Source organism: Triturus cristatus, chromosome 11, assembly GCF_964204655.1.
Source record: "Triturus cristatus chromosome 11, aTriCri1.1, whole genome shotgun sequence".
Lineage (NCBI taxonomy): Eukaryota > Metazoa > Chordata > Amphibia > Caudata > Salamandridae > Triturus > Triturus cristatus.
The window spans coordinates 1106992864-1107009599 of NC_140594.1; the positions used below are offsets into that span (position 1 = coordinate 1106992864).

General features: G+C 50.8%; 2 protein-coding genes across 7 annotated transcripts in view; both read right to left on the reverse strand.

Moving 5' to 3' along the window:
• LOC146786089 (eukaryotic translation initiation factor 4 gamma 1-like) overlaps nucleotides 1-16736 on the reverse strand; it is a 582378-nt gene that overhangs the window by 485859 nt on the left and 79783 nt on the right. For all 6 annotated transcript variants that reach the window (XM_085635562.1, XM_085635561.1, XM_085635558.1 and 3 more), the window contains one exon: nucleotides 14150-14296. In XM_085635562.1, the coding sequence (XP_085491688.1) occupies nucleotides 14150-14296 (147 nt within the window). The remainder of the gene's footprint in view (nucleotides 1-14149; nucleotides 14297-16736) is intronic.
• LOC146786090 (uncharacterized) overlaps nucleotides 1-16736 on the reverse strand; it is a 68082-nt gene that overhangs the window by 19153 nt on the left and 32193 nt on the right. The gene's annotated exons all lie outside the window — the stretch shown is intronic.

Genomic DNA, 16736 nt, shown 5'->3' on the forward strand with positions numbered 1-16736 from the left:
CGCAGGTCTCGTCACACCCACGAATCTCAGCTGGGCTGATGATGCAGGTAGAGGTCAGAGGTGGCAGGGAATCCGGGTCTCGTCGAGCTTGGTCAGTCTTGATCCGGAGGACAGACGTACAGCAAACTGCAAGCGCTTAGGTGGTGCCTGCTGGTGCAGGGTGGCTACTCCTTAGCCACAAGGGAGAGTCTTCAGAATAGTCAAGAGTTCCTTTCGTGGAAAGTAGTTCAAGATTTAGAATGATCTAATTCGGGAAGGGGGCCCGCTCCTACCTTTATTCTAAGAAAAGGGGCTGGCCTGTGACTAGGTCCTGCCTATGGGTGGGACCAGGAGGGGGGTGGTTACACCCCTCTCCTTTGTCCGGTCTCTTCCCAGCTCAGGGGCTGGGGTACCCCTGGAACTGGTTTGAGCCGGCCTATGCACAGTGGGCACCGGGGTGCCACTTGCAGTCACCTTCCTCTCAGCCCTGCCTACCTGGGATACACAAAATCCTGTCTGGGATGGTGCTAGGACCGCCCCTGACAGGAAACCCTTTGTCCAAGCTCTCCTTGCTGGAAGGACTCCCAGCAGCAGGAGGTCAGACTTGTGTCTGTGGTGGCGGCATCCATTTTGTGATGGTGAGGCTCGAGTTAATTTTAACCGGGGTTCACAGTTACATACATGTCGTGTCCCTCTAGAAGGGTGGAATGCTAACCCCGTCGCCAGAATTGGCGAGGGGTTAGTATTCCAATTCGTATGACACCTTACTCGACATGTTTTGATAATGCAATACCAAAGTTAGCAAATAACCGCGAGGATTATAGTGCACTTAAGAGTATATGGTACGCGTTATCCTGGAACAGCTATTAGGACTTGGTTCCGCAAGCTGCAGACGGGCTCAGCTCATGCCAGAGCACCATCTCACATAATTCCAAGCACTCTGCCCTCAGGATTGATAAGGCCTGCCAGAGGAGTGACTGATAGGAATACATGTGTCCATTTTAGGGTTAGATATAGGAATACTATATCTAAAGCAAAGGGTGATTACACCACCTTGCCCCAGCCGTCGTGCAGCCAGTTGTGTCAGATTTGGGTGGCCAGCCAGGGGTGGCATAATACATGCTGCAGCCCCTGGTAGGCCCTGGGTACACCTATGCCCTGGATACCTAAGGTATGCTGATACAGGGGCTGATAAGGTGGCCCAGTTCCAATTTGTAAATGCACCTAAGGTACATGTGTGTCAATTTAGAGAGAGAACAGGTAGGCTGTGGGTCTGATTAGCAGGCCCACAGCCAGGGAAAGTCGTAAACCAATGAAGCAAAAAGCAAAAATCTGGGGTGATCATAGGATTGCAGACCCTACTCTCCTACATGATTGGCCTAGAGTTCAGTTCTTGAGTGTGCGAGACCATTTGCTGACAGTGTGTACAACAAATGCTTTACACTGTCCTCCGATACTGCCTTACTGCTCGACCAAGCTACCAATTTAGATATTAAGGTTATATCTAACTTTAACCTCTGCCAAAACTCTGGGGACTGTGGACTGTACCTATTTGGGAACAGTATATACAGAGCCACTTTCTCACACTCACTCTGCACCCGGCTGCCCCTGTGCCGCTGAGGGTGTAACAACTGTACCTACCTGAAACTGGGAGACCCCGGAGTCTATACCCAGAATCTTAACTCTGCCAGTCGAGTACTTACCCAAAAGCCGATAACTCACTTTTCTTCCATAGGGTAACATTGACTGGTTTCACTTGGAAATTCTTCTAAGTGTCGAGTTTTGAAACTTTAAAATATTCATCTCAAATCAGCCGAATTACGAAAACAAATTTACTCACCTGTTATCAGGAGAGATCCCAGTGCTGGATCTTGGTGCCCAGCACTGACCTTGAAAAGTAGTTACAACCGTACTTACCTTTAACTTGATTTTCCTCCATAGGATAACATTGCCTGGTTTTTGCCAGAAATTTTTCAAAGTGACGATTTTGCAAACTTACAAATATTCGTTAAAAATCACCTGTATAACAAAAACACATTCTTTCAACTGTTTACAGGAGATGCCCCAGTGCTGGATCCAGGACCCAACACTGAGTTAGAAAAAGTAACAATAACCCCACTTACCTGCTAAGTGAATTTCCTCCCATAGGATAACATTGGTGATTCTATGTGAAATTTGAAGTGTCAACTTTTGAAATACAATAATATTCCTTAAAAATCACAACTGTAACCAAAACGTTTTTACTCAATTGTTTACAGATGTCGTCCCAGGACTGAATCTAGGATCCAGTCCTGTGGTAAGTAAAGTAATCCAAAAAGTAATCAATTGCATTTAACTAAACAATCCCATTGAGCTCAATGTTATATTGTTTGAAATTGTGTTGCCTATTTCAACAACTTATCTATTGCAGCCAAAAGTCTTTTGCCTATTGAAAGTATTTGTCTAAAGCATCCCCTTCTGAGAAAGTATATTTTGATACCAATTGTTGGTTCTAAAATAAAACTGTATATTTTTATACAAAACCATTGGCCTAGAGTTCAGTTATTGAGTGTGAGAGACCATTTGCTGACTGAGTGTGTGCAACAAATGCTTTACACTGTCCTCTGATATTGCCTTACTGCTCGACCAAGCTACCACTTTGGAGAGTAAGGTTATATCTAACTTTAGCCTCTGCCAAACCTTTGTGAACTCTGTGCACACTGTACCTATTTGGGAACAGTATATACAGAGCCACAGTCTTACAATTGGCTACTGACCTCAATACCCCTAAAACGCCCCCTAAATACAGTATTTAGGGGGTAGCCCCGAACCAAGAATACAGATTCCCGCAACCTACGAAGGAGGATGAAAGAAGATGCCCAGCAGAGAAGACTGCAGGGAACGGACTTGGCCCCAGCCCTACCGGCCCGTCTGCAGTTTTCAGAGATCATGCGCCAAAAGTCGCCTTGTCCTGCAGTCATCGACCTCCAGAACCCCTGGGAGGAATGACTGCCTTCAACAAAGACCAGATCTCCTGTGAACAGCAGCGCTGTTCAAAAGAAACTCCAAAGCAAGACTCGGAGTCTGCTGAGGACAAAGAAACTCGACGCCTGGTAACACCACTGCACCAGTCTCCTACGGCCCGAGCTCGAGTGACCCACCAGTTCTAGTGAGGTCCCCCAGCATTCCAGAGTCCGAGTCCACCGTGGGTTGACCCCTCCAGGTTTCCCCGACATCGCCTGCAGCCCACAGGGTAGGCAGAGCTTAAAGTTAGATAGAACCTTACTCTCTAATAGTGGTAGCTTGGTCGAGCAGTAAGGCAGTATCAGAGGACATTGTTAAGCATTTGATGAACCCACTCAGCAAATTAATTCCCACACTCAAGAACTGAACTCTAGGCCAATTGTTGTATAAAAATATACTGTTTATTTTTAGAACCAAGCAAGCCTGGTACAGGTTAGCATTAAATACTTTTCAGTAATAAGTTACTGGATATAGAACAGTTGAAAAATGCAATAGGAATTGTACTTGGTTTGATTTACAGGGGAGCAGTAGTGTGCAACACTTAGCAAATGCAGTACATTGAAATGAAAAGGCTTTTTCAGTAAATTGCAGGTAAGTTACTTTTCACGTTACTTTTCTAACTCAGTGCTGGATACCTAGATTCAGCACTGGGACATTTCCTGCAAACCGGTGAGTAAACACGTTTTGGTGATTTGTGCCAATTTTTAAAGAATATTTTTAGGTTTCAAAAGTCCACACTTGGAAAGTTTTTGGAGAAAAAGTGTCATTGTTATCCAATGGGAGGAAAACAGGTCAACGGTTCACAGGTAAGTAAACGGCTGTGGGAGTTAAGGTTCTGGGGTTGGGGTCTCCCAGGGTCAGTGATGCACTGTTGTTGCACCCTCAGCGGCACGAGGGCGGCCGGATGCAGGGTGCTGTGTTGAGGTCGGGTGCCCTGTTTTCAATGGAGAACCTCCGGGACAAAGAAACACTGCAGGCTCGGGGACGAGGATCTTCTGGGTGCGACCACTACTTCGAGGCGTAAGTTGAGATGTTGTGGGTTGGTTAGGCACCGTTAGTTTGGGCACACAAGGCAGTGGGGGGTCGGGTGCAGGGATGCCTTGTGACGTTGGGTTTTCTTACCCGCTCTGGTCGCGGTGGGGGGGGGTGGGGTCCTCTGGATTGAGGCAGCAGGCGTAGTCTGGAGGCTTGAGGCAGGTCAGGGGTCGCCGGATCTCGGGTCAGGATCGCTGGGGGGACCTTCTTGTGGTGTTTTTCCACTTTAGCTCGGGCCGGGTTCGGTGGGTGCAGAGTGGGCTGGATTCGAGATCTCTGGCTGGCACCAGAAGCTGCAGTTTAAACACGTCCGGTGTTCACGGGAGAAACAGTCTGGGAAGTGCAGGCAGGCAGGTCCTCCGGGGTTTGTGAGGTTGCTGGCCACGCCGGGATTTCGCAGGAGCAGGTTCGAGGGGAGACAGGCTTGTAGGGCTGGGACGAAGTCAGTGGGCGTCGTCCTCTTGTTAGCTCTGCACGGCTCTTCGTCCTTTTCTTCTTATAGGTGGGCTGGAACTGGGGAAGGAAGGTTCAGGGTGCCCCTAAATACTAAATTTAGGAGCGTTAAAGGTAGGTTAAGGGCAGGGACCAATGGGACCCTTCCCTGGGGTGGGGACACCCCCTATTCTGCCACTCCCCAGTGGGAGGGGGGCAGGAGCCTGTCCCTGGTTGGCTGAGTTCCCCCATGCTCAAGATAGCGGGGACTCTAGGTTGTGCTTCACCTCTCCTCCCCCACCTGAGGCGTGGAGTTGGCAGAGGTGGGCACATCACTTTTCCACGCTTGTTTTTCCCGCCGGTTCTACCGCCCAAATTGGGGGGTAGAACCAGTGGGGACCAGTTGCTGAAAGCAGCAAATGGTTTGGAGAGGCTCACAAAGGTGGCATGCCTTTGAAGCTTCTCCTTTGTGAACCCTGCCCATCCTGGGGGAGGAGGCTTGGCACCTCGTCCCAGGATGTAAATTTTTTCAGGGCCCCCCAGAGCAGCAAGCTCTCGACCCAGGGGTCCAGAAACATGTCTGGTGGTGGCAGCCTAAGAAGCCACTCAGTCAGGTCACTAAGAGTTGGTCGAGTTTCAGGCGGCATCTCTAAGATGCCCTCGTTGTGCATTTTACACTGGCATCAGTGTGGGTTTAATGTGCTGCGAAGCTTGATACCAAACTTCCCGGTCTTCAGTGGAGCCATTATGGTGCTGTGGAGTTCGAAATGACAAACTCCCAGCACCATATACTCTTAATGGCAGCACTGCACTTACAGTGACCAGGAATGGACTTGGGCACCTGTACCCTCACCATTGGCACAGGGCACCCAGCTAAAGGGGTGACTGATGTATGCCAGGGCAGTGGTTTGTGGGCATGGTGCCACTTCGAGATCTGTTTTGCTGGTAACCAATTTCTCTTTTCCACAAATGGTATTTCAGGGACCCAGTACACTTAGAAATATTCTACTTTTTATGGATATCAGCTAGTATTGCATGACAAGAGAACCTCATCATTTCTTTCAATCTCTAACTGAAATGTGTCTTGAAGTTGGACTCTAGATGTACTGGTTATTTTCTAGTCTACAATCGGGATTTCTTAATTTTTTTTAAATTCTTTAGGTGAGAAGCCTTCATTTAACGATCCAAACTTCATCAAAGTTAAAAGTTTATTTGATATGCATTTGTTTAAAATATTTAATCTGATACTTTTATCATTAATTTATTTAGTTATTTTAATGCTAGATGCAGTGAGAGGACATTGACATTTCAGCATTTAATATTTTTAACAATTAATTCATGGCCTTATAGTAGATAAAACACTGATGTTAACCCAGTATTAAGGAGGGGAAAGATTGAAAAGATTCCATGTGTTCCCTCTAAAAGAAAAAATGGACAATCAGCACACTTCTGAGATACCTTGGGTCAGAGAGATTGACTACCTTTAGGTACATTTGGCATGCAGAGAAGACAAGTGGTATCATGGCAAAATGGTGGAGACAGTATGAACACTAAGGCAATTACACAAATCAATCCATCCATATGCCACGTGGTCGAGTCCACTATACTTGGCACTACTTTTTTGAAAAACTACTGGTGTAGAGTGGGCTGGATTCGAGATCTCTGGCTGGCACCAGAAGCTGCAGTTTAAACACGTCCGGTGTTCACGGGAGAAACAGTCTGGGAAGTGCAGGCAGGCAGGTCCTCCGGGGTTTGTGAGGTTGCTGGCCACGCCGGGATTTCGCAGGAGCAGGTTCGAGGGGAGACAGGCTTGTAGGGCTGGGACGAAGTCAGTGGGCGTCGTCCTCTTGTTAGCTCTGCACGGCTCTTCGTCCTTTTCTTCTTATAGGTGGGCTGGAACTGGGGAAGGAAGGTTCAGGGTGCCCCTAAATACTAAATTTAGGAGCGTTAAAGGTAGGTTAAGGGCAGGGACCAATGGGACCCTTCCCTGGGGTGGGGACACCCCCTATTCTGCCACTCCCCAGTGGGAGGGGGGCAGGAGCCTGTCCCTGGTTGGCTGAGTTCCCCCATGCTCAAGATAGCGGGGACTCTAGGTTGTGCTTCATCTCTCCTCCCCCACCTGAGGCGTGGAGTTGGCAGAGGTGGGCACATCACTTTTCCACGCTTGTTTTTCCCGCCGGTTCTACCGCCCAAATTGGGGGGTAGAACCAGTGGGGACCAGTTGCTGAAAGCAGCAAATGGTTTGGAGAGGCTCACAAAGGCGGCATGCCTTTGAAGCTTCTACTTTGTGAACCCTGCCCATCCTGGGGGAGGAGGCTTGGCACCTCGTCCCAGGATGTAAATTTTTTCAGGGCCCCCCAGAGCAGCAAGCTCTCGACCCAGGGGTCCAGAAACATGTCTGGTGGTGGCAGCCTAAGAAGCCACTCAGTCAGGTCACTAAGAGTTGGTCAAGTTTCAGGCGGCATCTCTAAGATGCCCTCGTTGTGCATTTTACACTGGCATCAGTGTGGGTTTAATGTGCTGCGAAGCTTGATACCAAACTTCCCGGTCTTCAGTGGAGCCATTATGGTGCTGTGGAGTTCGAAATGACAAACTCCCAGCACCATATACTCTTAATGGCAGCACTGCACTTACAGTGACCAGGAATGGACTTGGGCACCTGTACCCTCACCATTGGCACAGGGCACCCAGCTAAAGGGGTGACTGATGTATGCCAGGGCAGTGGTTTGTGGCCATGGTGCCACTTCGAGATCTGTTTTGCTGGTAACCAATTTCTCTTTTCCACAAATGGTATTTCAGGGACCCAGTACACTTAGAAATATTCTACTTTTTATGGATATCAGCTAGTATTGCATGACAAGAGAACCTCATCATTTCTTTCAATCTCTAACTGAAATGTGTCTTGAAGTTGGACTCTAGATGTACTGTTATTTTCTAGTCTACAATCGGGATTTCTTAATTTTTTTTAAATTCTTTAGGTGAGAAGCCTTCATTTAACGATCCAAACTTCATCAAAGTTAAAAGTTTATTTGATATGCATTTGTTTAAAATATTTTTTTTTTTTTTTTTTTTTTTTTTTTGAAACCGTTTATTGCAGTTTATAGAAGTTACAGGTATGGGCCTACAACCACACGGCCGGCCGCTAGAGCATCAAAAGCTTATTACATACATACAGCAAAAAACTTTCTCAGCGGTGCACAGTAGGAAGACAGGAGTGATCAATGGTGCAGGCCTCACAGCTCCATGCCCACAGTACGGTTCCATTTTCTTAAAGCAAAACAACGTGAACAAACCACAACCGCAAGGCAACCCTCGATCCAAAGTGACAACACGTGCTCCATAAGTGGGGGATCCAAACCAGCAGCAAAATTCTGAAGAGGGGGACGGGAGTAGATCAGGGGCTGGGGGACCGCGCGCCCGCGGCCAAGGGAGGGGCGCCATCTAGGGAGACGGAGCCGGCGAGGCCGCCGGTAGCAGCGGCGGCTCACAAATACCCCCGCGGTAGGCGTTCCAGGGGCCCCAGAGTTTCATCCACGCCCCAGGCTTACCCCTCGCCACATACACCACCTTTTCACGAAACATACACCAATCCATATGCTCTTTCCAGGCCGACACCGCAGGGGGCCTCTGGGATCCCCACAATTGGGCAATATCACGCTTGGCTATCATGTATCCCAGAGTCACCCACCGCGCCTGCGGGACCGAGTAGTCATTTGGTTCCCAGACATTCAGCAAGCATCTCCTCGCTTCAGGCAGCAGCGCGACACGCGTAACCATTCGTAGAACCTCATGCACACCACGCCAGAATCGCTCCACCTTCGGGCACTCCCACAGTATATGCATGAAAGTCGCCAACGCACCACAGCCACGCTTACACATTCCATCACCGGCAAAACCCATACGTAAAAGCCTTGGCCCCGTCATGTAGACCCGGTGAAGGATCTTGAGCTGGACGAAACGAAGGCGAGCCGGGATGGCCACCTCTTTCGGAGAGGCCACCGCGGAGATCCAATCCTCGTCGTCCAGCTCCAGCCCGTCGGCAACCCAAGCCTCGCGGAGACTAGTCAGCAGACACGATCTATCGTTAATCAATTTTTTGTATATGAGGGAGATCGTGCTGTCCGGGACATGGCCATCTAGCACTCTGTCCTCCAGGGGGGAAGACTCCGGAATGGATGCAACATCCGGGAAGACGGAGCCCAGCGCATGGCGGACCTGTAGGTACCGAAAGTACTCACTGCCCTGCAGCTGAAACTCCGCCTGCAGCGTCTCAAAAGTTTTGAATCCCCCCCTCGTCCAGAGATCTCCCACCGTGCTGATTCCGATCGTGTCCCACTTCTCGAAGCCCTTCGACGTCCACAGGGAGCCCAGCCTCTCAGATGCATACAGCGGAGACGCTCGGGTCAAACGGTCCTTCCACCCCATAGCTGCATTAGCCGCGTGCCAGACACGCACCATGACACGCGTCGGTCCCGTCAAACGGGAGTCGGGCGCGCCAGAGTAGAGCGCTCGATTATAATCGGCACCGGGCAGAAGCGTCCTGTCCATCTCAAATGCCGGGTTCAAGGCGGGCCCGTAAAGGCCATGATTAATTGCAGCTAGTTGGGAGGCCCAGTAATACCGTTTGATGTCCGGGAAGGCGACCCCTCCATCGTACCACGGGAGCGTCAATTTAGCCAGAGCAATACGCGGCCTCCCGTCCCAGAACAGGCGCCGCTGGAGGCCCTCCACCTCGCGAAAGTAGCGTGCCGGGACCAGGTCCATGGTATTCTGGAGGGCGTAGAGGAAGCGCGGCAGGGACATCATTTTAAATAAGGCCGCTTGGCCGAGCGGCGAGAGCGGCAGACGCCGCCAGCGCACCACGTCCTCCCTCAGACGCTGGAGGGGGGGCAGCAAGTTCCGCTCATAGCGGGCCTCCGGGTCAAGAGTGATATATATACCCAGGTACCGGAAACCCTGGGAGGCAATCTGGATCGGACAGTCCCGTGGCAAGACCGGGGCCTCCCCGGAGAGCACATAGACACAGGATTTCGCCCAGTTGATGACCAGGCCTGAGTTGCGACCAAAGGAGCGCAAAACATCAACCAGGACGATCAGTGACTTGCGCGGGGAGGCGAGATACAAAAGGATATCGTCAGCATAGAGGGACACGCGGTCCTCATGCTCGGGGGTCCAGCGGAGACCACGGATAGAAGGGTGCCACCGCAACCACTCCGCCAGGGGCTCCATGGCCAGGGCGAACAGGAGAGGCGACAGGGGACAACCCTGTCGCGTGCCCCGTCCCAGCGCGAATGGGGCAGATACTCGCCCATTCACCACCACCTGCGCCAACGGGCCCGAATATAGCAATTTGACCCAGCTGACGAAACCCGGGCCGAACCCAAACTTCGCCAGCATCGCCCAAACATATGGCCATTCGAGCGTATCAAACGCCATGGTGGCGTCCAAGGACGCCAAGATGGCCGGCTCCCGCACAAATGGGACACGCGCGAGCACCCCGTGTAAGCGCCGCAGATTAAGCGCCGTGTTGCGGTGTGGTATAAAGCCCGATTGGTCTTGGTGGACCAAATCGCCCACCACGCCAACCAACCGGTTGGCCAACACCTTGGCGAGGATTTTGGGCTCCGCGTTCAGAAGCGAAATCGGCCTATAGGATGTGACCCGCTCACGGGGCTTCCCCTCCTTATGGATCACCACAATTGTAGCCAGACGCTGGTCCGGCGGGAGGGAGCCCTGCGAGTGGGCCGCAAGGAACATCGCGCGCAGGTGGGGCGCCAACACATCCGGGCGTAGTTTGTATAGCTCAATGGGAATACCATTGGGGCCCATGGCCTTGCCGGATGCAACCGAGCGAATAGCCGAGGCAATTTCGTCCGAGGTGGGCGGGGCATCCAGCGAATCCCTGTCCTCCACCGTAAGGGAGGGCAGTGCGATGTCCCGAAGCAAGGCATGGGAATCTTCCTCCGAGCAGGGAGAAACCGGGGAGTAGACTTCGCGGAAATAATCCGCGAAGCAGGAGACAATGGCTTCCGGCTCAGTGACGCACACACCATCCACGCTCTCAATCAAAGGCACCACGCGGCTCGCTCTTTCCCTCTTGTCCAACCACGCAATCAATTTGCCAGCCTTGTCACCCACATCATACAATCGCCCCTGCTGCTCTCTACTGAGGCCCCTGGCCGCCTCCGTGACGAGGGCCCGATAGGCCGCCTGCTTTAAGTGCAAAACATGCAACTTGGCGTCTGTTACCCCGCTCCCCAGGTCACCCTCCAGTTCTGCAATCTCGGCCTCAACCCGGGTCACCTCCTCCCGCTCGCGCCGCCGGGCATTGGAAATAAAGGAGAGAGCCTCCCCTCTAAGAACCACCTTGAAAGCCTCCCACAGGGAGATGGCAGACGGGACCGACCCCACATTCTCATCGAAATAGCGCTGTAAGGCTTTGATCAAGTCGGCACGAATGGTGGGGTCGCGCAAATACCATGCATTGATCGGGGCCACTCTGCCATCCCCCCTCGGGAAGACATCGAAATGCAACAACAATGGGGAGTGGTCTGAGATACCCCGTGCCAAATGGCGCACCTCCCCCACCCTCCCTGCCTGGGCCGCCGGGACAAGGATGTAATCAAGCCGCGAGAGGCTACCATGGGCCCCCGAGTGGAAGGTGTACTGTTGCAATACGGGATGCTTTAAGCGCCAGCAATCCACCAGGCCCAGCGTGTCTAAAAGGCCGGGCAGCCACGCCTGTGCCCGGGGGAGGTCCCTAGGGGGATGGCGATCCATAGACCCAGAGGCAACCGCGTTAAAGTCCCCTCCAACCACCAACAGGCCACCCGGAAGGTCCAGAAGGAGGCGCCCCAGGTCCGCAAATGTAGTGGCTTGTAACCCAGGCGGGACGTACACTGATATAAAGATAAACACTCTACCCTCCATTCGTCCCACCAGAACAGTGTAACGTCCCCTCTCATCATGGCGCACCTCGTCAATCTCCAACGGGAGCGAGTTCTTGACCATAATACCCACCCCCCGCGAGCCCGAAGTGAAGCCGGAGTGGGCCGCCAAACGATATCCCCGCCGATTCATTGCATGAAAGGTGTTACCTATAAGGTGTGTCTCCTGCAGGAAGACAACATCTGGAGAAATACGTTTTAAATACTGCAGGACCACACCACGCTTAATCCTATCCCCCAGGCCGTTAACATTCCATGACAACACAATCAAATCCCTACCCCCCATCATACGTCAAAACAATCGGTCGCCCCCCACCGAGCATCTTAAAAACAACAAAACGGTTGCGGGTTTGCCTTGCGGTGCTAACAAACAACACACCCCCCCCACCCCCCGGTCCCAACAGAACTCCCCCCTCCCTGCACCCCTGCATGAGCCCAGACAGCCCCCCCAAAGTGCAGTGTGCCTGTCGCCCCATAGCTAAGTACTAACTAGTCCCCCCGAGGAGGAGGGAAGCCCCCAGCAGACCCCACCCGACCTCCATGGGAGGGGAACATACGAAAGCAATATATGGTAAAGGAACAATATCCAGAGCAAGGCCTATACAGTCACCCCTCAATTCTGATCCGGCGGGCCCTCCCCGCCAGCCGCGCCCCCCCACCCCGATCTCCAGGCAAAGTATCTAACCAGTCCCCAGCCACCTCGGGCCGGTCGAAGAAGTGCGTACGGCCATCCACCTCCACCCTCAGCTTAGCCGGAAAGAGCATTGAGTACTTGAGGTTTAGGTCCCTTAGGCGACGTTTAATACCAAGAAAGCTCTGTCGCTGCTTCTGGACCGCCGGAGTAAAGTCTGGGTAGAAGTGTACATCCATGTTGTCCAGCCTGACCGGTCCCTGTTGCCTGGAGGTCTGGAGGATGGCGTCTCTGTCCCGGAAATTAAAAATCCGGGCAATAATAGGCCGCGGCGGGGCACCGGTCTTAGGGCGGCCCCCAGGGACCCGGTGAGCACGCTCCACCGCAAAAAGCTTACTCAGCCCCCGGGGCTGGAGATGGGTCAGGATCAGTTCTTCCACGAAGAGATCTGCCGCCTCCGCCTCTCGGCCCTCCGGCACACCAATAATGCGAACATTGTTCCTCCGGGCCCGACCCTCGGAATCCTCCAGTCGCCGGTCCATCAGGGCGCTCGCCTGGCCAAGCCGGCGCACCTCCTTCTGGAGGGCCACCACGTCCGTAGTGAGGCTCGTTGTGGTGTGGGCCAGGGAGTCAACTCGGTCGTTCGTTTTTGACAAGTCTGCCCTCACAAGGCCCACATCCACCAGGACCGAGTCAATTTTTTGCGCCAAGGTATCGAAACGCTGGTCCACTGAGGCCTTCATCTCTGCGATGGCGCCCATGACGTCCCGGAGGGTCAGATCCACCGGTTGGGCAGGCGCCTCCGTCGGGCCCACCAGGGATGACCGCGATGTCTCCGGAGAACCCTTCTGGAGCGTATAGCGATCCATACTATTGGCCTGGTGCGCCGTGCCACGGCGGGTTGTCTTCATCTTCGCCCGGTCGCCATCTTGTTTGGTGGACATGCTGGCCCTTCCACCGTCGTACCAAGATCTCCAAACGGGCCGCCACACCAAATCACGGGTGTCAGGGGGGGGGGCGGGGGCGACCACCGGGCCGCGGGTCAACCCACCGCCGGCGGGTCAGCCGGGCACCTGGACAAGGCAACACCACCGCACCCCGCTCCGCAGCCCGACCCCGCCTGAGGCAAGGAGGGCGCAAAAGCGAAAGTGAAAGTGCGGGGTACGCGAGTCGCCCAGCCCCGCTCGCCGCTGTTATTCACTTCGTCCCCGGATCGCCCCACTACTCCAATCCGGGGGGCCCGCGAGGAGAAGGCCGCAACCTTCAATCGATGCTCCCACCGGTGTTCGGGGTCCGATTCGAGCCCAAAAAACGGGTGGCGCCTCAGCTCGGGTTCACCGACACAGTCCCCTCAACAAGGACAGGATATCGGCAGGATTAATTCAGGAGGTCGCGGAGGTCCTCGGGAGCCTCGCACCTACGCGGCCATCTTGGTTGCGCGCTAGGCTCCTCCTTGTTTAAAATATTTAATCTGATACTTTTATCATTAATTTATTTAGTTCTTTTAATGCTAGATGCAGTGAGAGGACATTGACATTTCAGCATTTAATATTTTTAACAATTAATTCATGGCCTTATAGTAGATAAAACACTGATGTTAACCCAGTATTAAGGAGGGGAAAGATTGAAAAGATTCCATGTGTTCCCTCTAAAAGAAAAAATGGACAATCAGCACACTTCTGAGATACCTTGGGTCAGAGAGATTGACTACCTTTAGGTACATTTGGCATGCAGAGAAGACAAGTGGTATCATGGCAAAATGGTGGAGACAGTATGAACACTAAGGCAATTACACAAATCAATCCATCCATATGCCACGTGGTCGAGTCCACTATACTTGGCACTACTTTTTTGAAAAACTGCTGGTGTATAAATGTTAAATGAGCAAAACTATGTACTACTCTGAATGATTACAATACAATAGGTAATTGAGCACAAAATGCAAATAAAAACTTTACATGTCACTGCATTGGTAAGACTACATTATTTACTATGAACTGAAATTTGCCAAGCAATAAACAAAGTAAAAAACACCTCTCCGTTGAATCAGCTGTTCAGCTTCAACCTTCAAGAACATGTGTTCTATAGGTCTTGCTTAAATTATTATTTTTTGTAATCATACCAGGACAGCTGCATCCATTTCCTTCTGTTTCTTCTCGAACACCTCTGCGTCATCTTTGTCCTTCTCAAATTCCTTCTGGCAACGGTTCAGCAACAGCTTGCGAAAGTTTACAGTCACCGCAGGCTTGTCTATTGTGGGGACTTTCAGCTGGAAAAGAAAGCATCCCACCACTGTTTCTTTAATAGGTAGCAAATGTTGACCACTAAAGTATATTTGAAGTATTTTTATCAGCCACAAGTAGTATTTCAATCTGATGACAGACGTTGAGAAAAGGGCAGAGGTCCCAGTCAACTCGACTGATTGTTAAACAACATTTACCAACCAGGTTCCAGACCATCATAAATGGTCAACTTATACTGACACCACTAGAGCATAGAATGGTTTCACACAGATTAAGAATGCTGAAACTGATCAAAGTAGGTCTGGCGTGTGTGCCACTTATAGTTATGTGCCCGGTTTAAGCCCATGTAGCGAACCTGCTCATTTCTTACATTGTCATCTATTACACATTACTGCAGTGACCTTTTGCACATTCGCATGCGTGACAATGTTGGATTAGTTTCTCAGAAGCTACTTCTTTTTACACATCTGGCTTCACATAATATCACAATGCCTCGAACACCAAGTACAAGGCCTTTACGCACAAATGTTGTTCCATCTTCATCCACGTGGCGATAGCCACCTAAATATTCATAACATTGCTTATGTATACGTACATGGCAAGGATGTTTATTATAAATAATCTGCATCTCATAGGATGAGCGGAGAAGGCACTTAAACTGACACAGAGGGTCCCTGCATGCCACGACTTCACCACGCAGCAGTCTTGTATCTCTGTGAGGCATGTCCAGTTTGTGACCAAGACAGGTCCAACATTCTCTCCCGCCAGGTAATGGGATTGGATCATCCCTTGGGGGAATTCTTGGATTTACACCTACACACTCAAGGCGCACACAGCAGGGTTCACATAGTTGGAATATGCCCGATTACTATCTTGTATTATATGCCTGCATATATGCATTGTCTTGGCACCATGGTAGAAGGATAATGTTATTTACCCAGTAAACATCTGTGCTTGGCATGTACAGATGTAGAGTCACATGCTTTGCATACTCCTGCCATCTAGTGTTGGGTGCAGTTTATTTTCTTCGAAGAAGTCTTTCGTTGATAGTGTGCAAGGGCATCGACTACATTGTTCGATTGTGTTCCCCGCAGAGGGTCAGAATGGAGTTAGTAAGATTAGAATAGATGCCCATGCTTATGTATGTATACTAAAGAGAACTGCAGCAGCTACAGGTAGAGGCGAGTGGGCGCATGTGCATCTACAGCTGTACATGCCAAGAAGGGATATGCTACTTACCACTATGCATCTGTTCTTGGCATGTAGAGCTGCAGATCTACACACTGCATAGATCACCATCTGGTGTAGGGCCCGGATGTTTGCACTTGTTTTTGTGTTGGAAAGTCTTTGGAAGTCACGAGGTATGCGACTTCTTTGGATCATAGGGCGCATAGGCATCGGCTCCATCCTCAAATTGTTTTTCACCAGCAGGGAAAAGATGGAGCTTAGTAAGAAACAGGAAAGATGCCCATGTGTGTTGTATCCAAGTAAGATAATACTGGAACAGATAAAGGTAGCCGGGGAGGCGGGTGGGCGTGTGTAGATCTGCAGCTCTACATGCCAAGAACAGATGCATACTGGTAAGTAGCATATTCCGTTCGAGGCATATGAGCTGCAGATTACACACTTGTGCATAGATTATATAGCAGTACCCACCGTTAGCGGCGACCAACCGTATCTGTTGCAGTGGTTTGAAATAACGTTTTGAGTACAGCCTGGCCCACACTAGCTTGTTGCTTAGTTTGCACATCTACACAATAATGGTTGGTGAAATTGTGCGGTGTTGACCATGTACCTGCTTTGGCATGTTCCCTAAGAATGCCATGGAAGCCCCTATCTTTCGTGTAGAGTGGGCTTTAGGAGGAACAGATAATGTACGTTTTGCTTTATGGTAACAAATCTGTATGCATTTGACAATCCTCCTAGCTATCCCAGATTTTGATATGGGGTTGCCTTTATGTGGTGGTGAGAAAGACACGAATAGTTGTTTGGTCTTACAAAAGGTTTTTGTTCTTTCTATGTAGTTTAGTAGTGCTCTTTTGACATCTAAGGTGTGAAGAGCTCTTTCTGCGACTGTTTGTGCCTGCGAGAAGAATACAGGCAGCTCTACAGATTGAGGTGGAAGGGAGAAATTACTTTAGGGAGGAATTTAGGATTATTTCAGAGAACAACTTTATTAAGATGCATCTGCAGAAAGGGTTCTTGAATGGTTAGTGCTTGTAGTTCACTAACTCTTCGTAGAGAAGTAATGGCTACAAGGAAAGCAGTTTTCCATGTTAAGAATTGTAGCTCACATTTATGTAGGGGTTCAAATGGAGGCCCCATTAGTCTTGTGAGAACGATGTTCAAATTCCACACAGGGGAAGGTGGTACTCTGGGGGGGGGGAATTATTCTTTTGAGTCATTCCATAAAGGCCTTTATGGCAGGTACCCTGAAAAGTGAGAGGTGTTGTCTATTTTGTAGAT